This window comes from Mandrillus leucophaeus, unplaced genomic scaffold (genome assembly GCF_000951045.1).
Source record: "Mandrillus leucophaeus isolate KB7577 unplaced genomic scaffold, Mleu.le_1.0 Scaffold576, whole genome shotgun sequence".
Taxonomy (NCBI): domain Eukaryota; kingdom Metazoa; phylum Chordata; class Mammalia; order Primates; family Cercopithecidae; genus Mandrillus; species Mandrillus leucophaeus.
In genome coordinates, this window is record NW_012106208.1 from 164,279 (window position 1) to 172,296 (window position 8,018).

Genomic DNA, 8,018 nt, shown 5'->3' on the forward strand with positions numbered 1-8,018 from the left:
CAGCCTGGCCAACATGGTGAAACCCCATCTCTACTAAAAATACAAAAATTAGCCGGGTGTGGTGGCATGTGCCTGTAATCCCAACTACTCGGAAGGCTGAGGCAGGAGAATCACATGAACCTAAAGACTGGAGATTACAGAGAGCCGAGATCTCGGCACTGAACTCCAGCCTGGGCGACAGGAAGGCTCCGTCTCAAAAAAAAAAAAAAAAAAAAAAAAAAAATCCCACAGATTTCCACACGTACCCCTAGAGGGCAGTACCACCCCCATGAGGAACCAACCACCGCTCTAGAGAAAACTCAATGTCTCTGCTCATAATTGCTGCATCCCTTAAGTGAGGTAGCTGGATTATACCAGCTCTTACATGGAGTGACTCAGCCTCATCAAGTCATCGTTTGACTTGGTAAAATGCTGTACACTCTGAACCAGCCTAAGTCCAAGAAAAAGGTGTGTTTTAGTTGTAAAACTTTTTTTTTTTTAAGAGACAAGTCTTGCTGTGTCCCCCAGGCTGGAGAGCACTGGCACAGTCAAGGCTTACTGCAACCTCAACATCTCAGGCTCAAGTGATCCTCCCGCCTCAGCCTCTCGAGTAGCTGAGACTATAAACGTGTACCACCATGCTCAGCTAATCTTTAGATTTTTTGCAAAGATGGGGTCTCCTCTGTTACCCAAGCTGGTCTCAAACTCCTGGTCTCAAGTGATCCTTCCATCTCGGCCTTCCAAAATGCTGGAATTATAGGCATGCGCCACTGTGCCCAGCGGTATAAAACATTTTTCTAAATATGCTGTAAATGTCCATTAGCAGCCTGGCGTGGTGGCTCACGCCTGTAATTCCAGCACTTTGGGAGGCAGAGGCAGGCAGATCACGAGGTCAAGAGATTGAGACCATCCTGGCTAATACGGTGAAACCCGTCTCTACTAGAAATACAAAAAATTACCTGGGCATGGTGGGATGCGCCTGTAATCCCAGCTACTCGGGAGGCTGAGGCAGGAGAATCGCTTGAACTGGGAGGCAGATGTTGCAGTGAGCCGAGATTGTACCACTGCACTCCAGCGTAGGCGACATAGCAAGACTATGTCTCAAAAAAAGAACATTTCCATTCGCACCAGGCATGGTGGCTCAAGCCTGTAATCTCAGCACTTTGGGAGACCGAGACAGGTGGATCACATGAGGTCAGGAGTTGGAGATAAGGCTGGCCAGCACGGCGAAACCCCATCTCTACTAAAAATACAAAAATTAGCTGGGCATGGTGATGCACGCCTGTAGTCTCAGCTCTCTGCAGGCTGAGGCAGGAGAATCGCTTGAACCCAGAAGGCAGAGGTTTCAGTGAGCCAAGATCACGCCACTGTACTCCAGCCTGGGTGGCAGAGCGAGACGAGACAATGTCTCAAAAAAAAAAAAATTTTTTTTTTAACAGGTTTTAAGCGAAAGCTGTAAAATACATGAATAAAATATATTAGACTAGGTTTGGGGATAGAGTATGTGTAAAAAATGGTTCTCAGACTTGACAAATATTCTACTGACTTTTTGGAAAGGAAGAAACATTGATTCTTCAGAATGTGGAACTCTGGTTTGAGAAGTACTGATTTTAAAGTTTTATTCTAAGAAAATATCTTTCAGGCCTGGTGCAATGGCTCATATCTATAATCCCAGCACTTTGGGAGGCTGAGATGGGAGGATCCCTTGAGCCCAGGAATTTGAGACCAACCTGGCAACATAGTTAGACCCTGTTTCTGCAAAAAACAAAATAAATAGAAGATGTTCTTCAGTTGCAAATTACAAAGTTTTATCTTCATAACAGTACAGAGACTTATTTTTAGATATTCATGAAAATAAAAATACAAAATTAAAAATTTCTTGTAGAATTTTCTAACTTCAGTGAACATAGCTATTTATCTCAGCTTAAGAAAGCAAGTGTTTAGAAAATACAGGATAATTTACGATTGCTTATTTAGGTCTTGAAATACATCAGGGTCGCGATACTCAACTTCATTTCTACGTAATTGTTCAGTGGTGTAAATATAGGAGATCTAGATGAATTCCTCTTGATTACACTGCCTGGGAAAGTCTTGAGTTATCGTAGACTGAACAAGTGTTTTCCATTTGTTTTTCTGGAGACAGGGTCTTGCTTTGTCACCCAGGCTGGACCAAAGAGGTCGAGGCTGCAGTGATTGAGGCTGCAATCACAGTGGTGCGATCATGGCTCACTTCAGCCTTGATCTCCCGGGCTCAAGTGATCCTCCCACCTCAGCCTCCTGAGTAGCTGGGACTACAGGCACATGCCACTGCACCTGGCTAATGTTTAAATTTTTTGTAGAGACAGTGGTCTCATTATGCTGCCTAGGCTGGTCTCGAACTCCAGGGCTCAAGCGATCCTCCCGCCTCAGCCTCCCGAAGTATTGAGATTACAGGCGAGAGCCACCACACCTGGCTGTGAACAAGGTTTTTTGATGGCCTACCATGTGCCTTGTACTCTGCCGCATGCTATGGGGTACAGTATAAGACAAGGTCACAACCCTGCTCTCAGAGTTTCTGTTCAAGTGATAAAATATGCAAAGGGAAAAATAATAGACATTGTTAATCTAGTGCTTAGGATGTGCCAGGTAGAGTCATATAAGATCATATATATGAAGAACTCAGCCTAAAATTCTCCACTTGGCTGGGTGTGGTGGCTCACACCTGTAATCCCAGCACTTTGGGAGGCTGAGGCAGATGGATCACTGGAGTCCAAGAGTTAGAGACCAGCCTGGGCAACATAGTGAGACCCTGTCGCTACAAAAAAAAAAACACAAAAGTCTGCCAGGTGTCATGGTGTGTGTTTGTAGCCCTAGCTACCCAGGAAGCTAAGATGGGAGGATCACTTGAGCCCCGGAGGTCAAGGTTGTCATGAGCCAAGATTGTACCATTGCACTCCAGCCTGGACAACAAAGTAAGACCCTGTCTCAAAAAACAAAAAATCCTTCATTAGTTTCCTTTTGCTCTTAAGACAATGATCAAAATACAGTGGGACCTGGCTGGGCACGGTTTTTCATGCCTGTAATCCTAGCACTTTGAGAGGCCGAGGCAGGCAGATCATCTGATGTCAGGAATTCGAGACCAGCCTGGCCAACATAGTGAAACCCCATCTCTACTAAAAATACGTGAATTAGCTGGGTGTGGTGGCGCGTGCCTGTAACCCCAGCTACTTGGGAGGACGAGGCAGGAGAATCTCTTGAACTCGGGAGGCAGAGGTTGCACTGAGCTGGGATTGCACCATTGCAGTTCAGCCTGGGAGACAGAGTGAGATTCCGTCTCAAAAAAAAAAAAAAAAAAAATACAGTGGGACCAGTCTGGCTCTTGCACACCTCTGAAGTCTTGTTTTCACCACATTTTCTGTAGTTCTCCTTCTTCCAGCCATATGGCCTTTGCTCAGGTCCTCAGAGGCAGTGTTTACTTCTATGAGGCTTTTGCCCATTTTGTTTACACCAGCACTTTGCAAAGGTAATCCTCACTCATCCTGAAGAGTCCAGCTTAATCCTACATCCTCAGCAAACCCATCTCTCAGACCTTGACTTCCCAGACTCCATCACCTCCCGCTTATGCACTCCTCCAATACCATCCATCTCTCTTCCTAGGACATGATAATTGAATTTCACATTTATTCTTCTGGTTATTTGGTTAATGTCTTTCTCCCTCACTAGAGTTTGACCATCATAAGATATGTGTATTTCGATCACCGTTCTTCAGGTCACCTGGCACTTAGAAGTTCAAGAAATATTTGTTCAATGAAAGAATAAATCTACCCTTGTACAGAATCTGAATAGAGACTTAGGGAATTTAAGTGACTTGCCCAAGATCACATGGCTAATAAGTGGCAGAGATGGGATTGAACCCATGTGTTCAACTCCAGAGCTTAAGTTTTTACCCATTACTCGAGACCCAGTGCTGCTTAGACTGTCAATGGTGAAGGGCCGGTTTTGGGGTTTTTTGTTTTTTAAATTTCTAATCTCTTGTAGGCTAATACTTTTGTAAAATATTTTGATCATGTATTTGGATGTTGTGACAATGTCAAATTATTATAAAAGTCTCTAAATCCTTACTCTCAATGTCTGTGCTTATCACAGACCATTATTGGAACACTGACCACACTTTGAGTATCTTTAGCAGCCAGGGAGCAGAATGTGTTACATGTTGCCTCTGTAGCCCTGTAGATGAAGTAGAGAACTGTACAGCATAATGAGCTCAGGAGGAAAGTGGAGGGAATTCCATGAGGGCTCCAAGCATTGGGAAAAGCTTCGTGGAGGTGCTGAGGTTTGAAGAAGGTGTTAAGGCATGATGGAGTAGAACTTGGAAAGGAAAGGGCACTGGAACATTCCCAGCATGTGGAGAAGCTAGAATATGTGTATTGTGACAAGGGAGACCTCAGCGGTACTGACTGCTTAGAACAAGTGGTTTATATTGAGTAGACAGAGAAAGCCAAACACAGTTTTTTTGTTTGTTTGTTTGTTTGTTTTTTGAGATGGAGTCCCGCCCCAGGCTGGAGTACAATGGCGTCGACTACGCTCACTGCAACCCCCCATCTTCCAGGTTCAAGTGATTCTCCTGCCTCAGCCTCCCGAGTAGCTGGGATTACAGGCACAGACCAGCACACTTGGCTAATTTTTGTATTTTTAGTAGAGACAGGGTTTCACCATGTTGGCAAGGCTGCTCTCAAACTTCTGACCTCGTGATCCGCCTGTCTTGTCCTCCCAAAGTGCTGGGATTATAGATGAGAGCCACTGTGCCCAGCCCCTACCAAGCACAGGTTTTATTATGTTCATTTCTGTCCATAATTTTTTTTCACGTTTCAAGAAGATTTCCATTACTTTAAGGGCCTTTTCCTCGTTTCCTCCTTTAATGAACTTTTGAGTACCTAGAAAAAACTAATATTTTGATCTCTGTTTTATTTGTCATTTGCGTCTTAGCAACACCCATTTGTTGCATAACATGGTAGTCTTTGTTTTTTTTTTTGGAAGCAGGGTCTTAACTGTTGCCCAGGCGGGAGAGCAGTGGCACCATCTCAGCTCATTGCAACCTCTGCCTCTCGGGCTCAGGTGAGCCTTCTACCTCAGCCTCCTGAGTAGCTGGGACTACAGGCATGTGCCACCGGCCTGGCTAATTTTTGTATTTCTTTTTTTTTTTTTTTTTTTTTTTTAGAGACAGGGTCTTGCTGTGTTGCCCAGGCTGGTGTCACACTCCTGGGCTTAAGTGATCCACCTGCCTTTGCCTTCCAAAGTGCTGGGATTAGAGGTGTGAGCCACCACACCCAGCCTAGCACAATATTTGATGATGAACTACGGCTCTAATAGTTAATTTAAGTTCCCCTAGTAATTTCATTTATTTATTCAATAACTGTTTGCTGAGAGCTTTCTAACAGTCTGACTCCTGGGTAGGATTTCTATTTGTCCATCAGATAGCAACCCTCTCAAGGCCTGTTCTCATTTCTCTGTAGGTAATAAGAAATTCCTTCTTTTATCCTCACTCTTCTCCCTTTCTCCTGACCCCAGATCTCCTGAGCAGTGTCCAACTATTCTTTTCACTCAGAGAAGGCGTCTTCCTAGCTTATTATCAAATAAGCAAAAGCTGGATGTAATGTCCCAAATGTACCTTCCTCTGAAATATTTATTTGTTCAGAAACATAGTCACTTCTGAAAAATACTTTTCTGAAAACCTAACTGTTAGGTTAAATATGTTTACGGTGGTTTCAAAGATACTTGTATTTTGGGAAGTTTCCACACAGAGCTGTTACCAAATAGGCCCTCTCTTGTGTTTAAATAGTTCTTCTACTTGACTCTCCGATTTTCTTCTAGTGTTTCACTTTTAAAAATCTCATTGTGTTGGTTGTATTTTTCAGTCAAGTCCTAATTCGAAGCAGAGTCCTCAGGGAAAATGGAAAATACATTCCCAAAGAGGTACTCATTTATCTTTTATTAAAAAGCTCCATGATTCACTGTTGGGCAGTAGATATCTGAATGTTTTATAAGGGGACTTTGGGGAAAGCTGAAGGTTGGCAATTTAGTAATTAAGCTGTGGCCTGATGGTGTTTGCTGTCATGGTGACCTCACCTTTCTTAGGAAATTGTTTTTAAATGTGACTCAGCTAAAGTGTCAGGTCGCCTGCCAAGTAGACTGACAGCTCTAAGCAGAACAGCATATCCTAAAGGTCTTCTGACTAAGTCCCTGGGGAGTAATTTGACAATCTACTGTGTCATAGTTCTAAGACCTAAAATGCTTTTTTTTTTTTAACTAGTCTTTCTTGACACGAAAATATTACTTCAACAACCCAGAGGATGGATTTTTCAAAAAAACTAAAAGGAAGGTAGTGCCACCTTCTCCTATGACTGGTATGTTTATTCCTTTCACTCATCTTTAAGGAAGATTTTTAACATAGGTCATTGAGTGGGGTGGGGTGGGTGTGGGAGAGGGCAGGGAGGGTGTCATTTTGTTTAAATGTTAAATTGCAGAAGATAGTAATCTTAGACCTTGGAAATCATCTAGTACAGGGATCTATGGAAGTGGAATTCTCTTTTTCAGTTAGATTTTCTGAGAACCCTAATATATAAAGTGGATTAAAAAAAAAATAGTTCTCAGCTGATGGAGTGGGGAGGCCAGAGCTGTTGTCCCTGGGTCTCTCCTTATTGCTGTTCTCAGGACCCAGGGTTCTAGGGAGCACAGCTGGAAAAGCATTCCAGCCTGGCTCTCACCCAGTGCCTGGATCCCCTTCCGACAGATGGCTGCCCAGCTTCTGCCTAAATGAGGAAGAGTGCACTACTTCCGAGACATGCCATTTTGTTGTTAGATGTGATTGTTTGGTCTATCCTACAGTTTTGGCTCTAACATTTTCTACTTCCACTGATCCCAGTCATGTGAAAAATACAGCATGTTAAAAGTAAAACAGGCCAAGTATGGTGGCTCATGCCTGTAATCCTTGCATTTTGGGAGGCCGAGGCAGGCAGATTGCCTGAGGTCAGGAGTTCGAGACCAGCCTGGTTTACATGGTGAAACGCCATCTCTACTAAAAATATAAAAGTTAGCCTGGCATGGTGACAGGTGACTGTAGTCCCAGCTACTTCGCAGGCTGAGTCAGGAGAATTGCTTGAACCCCAGAGGTGGAGGTTGCATTGAGCTGAAGTCCCATCACTGCACTCCAGCCTGGGCAACAGAGCAAGACTCTGTCTCCAAAAAATAAAAATAAAACAAAAAGGAAAACAAAGTAATTTGTTGTTTTGTGTTGACTCTCCTCTCATTTTAGTACTATTCACTTCTTTCGGTGAGACAGCCAGCTATTTTAAACCCATAGGGAAGGTATTATAATTAGTTTTTTTTAAGAGTGACTAAAGTTGTATGGAGTTCATTTTTTAACAAGTTTTTAAGAAAATTTACAAGAAACAAAAGACCATTAAATATATGAGAAGTTACTTGACGTCACTAATAATCCATGGAATACCAATTAAAACAAGGTATCTTTTTTTTTTTTTTTTTTTTTTTTGAGATGGGAGTCTCACGCTCTCACCCAGGCTGGAGTGCAGTGGTGGCAATCTCAGCTCAATGCAGGCTCTGCCTCCTGGGTTCACACCATTCTCCTACCTCAGCCTCTTGAGTAGCTGAGATTACAGGTGCCCGCCACCACACCTGGCTAATTTTTTGTATTTTTAATAGAGATGGGGTTTCACCATGTTAGCCAGGATGGTCTTGATCTCCTGACCTCGTGATCCACCCGCCTTGGCCTCCCAACGTGCTGGGATTACAGATGTGAGTCACCGTGCCCGACCAAGATATCCATTTTTTTTAGCCCCGTAAGCTGTCAAAAGATTCAAAAGATTGAACCGGGCGCGGTTTCTCACGCCTGTAATCCCAGCACTTTGGGAGGCCGAGACGGGCGGATCACAAGGTCAGGAGATCGAGACCACGGTGAAACCCCGTCTCTACTAAAAATACAAAAAATTAGCCGGGCGTGGTGGCGGGCGCCTGTAGTCCCAGCTACTCAGGAGGCTGAGGCA

At 43.7% G+C, this 8,018-nt stretch overlaps 1 protein-coding gene across 2 annotated transcripts in view; it reads left to right on the forward strand.

Annotated features, from left to right (window-relative positions):
- EMC3 (ER membrane protein complex subunit 3) overlaps positions 1-8,018 on the forward strand; it is a 24,689-nt gene that overhangs the window by 4,051 nt on the left and 12,620 nt on the right. For both annotated transcript variants that reach the window (XM_011998572.1, XM_011998573.1), the window contains exons 2-3: positions 5,874-5,931; positions 6,269-6,362. In XM_011998572.1, the coding sequence (XP_011853962.1) occupies positions 5,874-5,931; positions 6,269-6,362 (152 nt within the window). The remainder of the gene's footprint in view (positions 1-5,873; positions 5,932-6,268; positions 6,363-8,018) is intronic.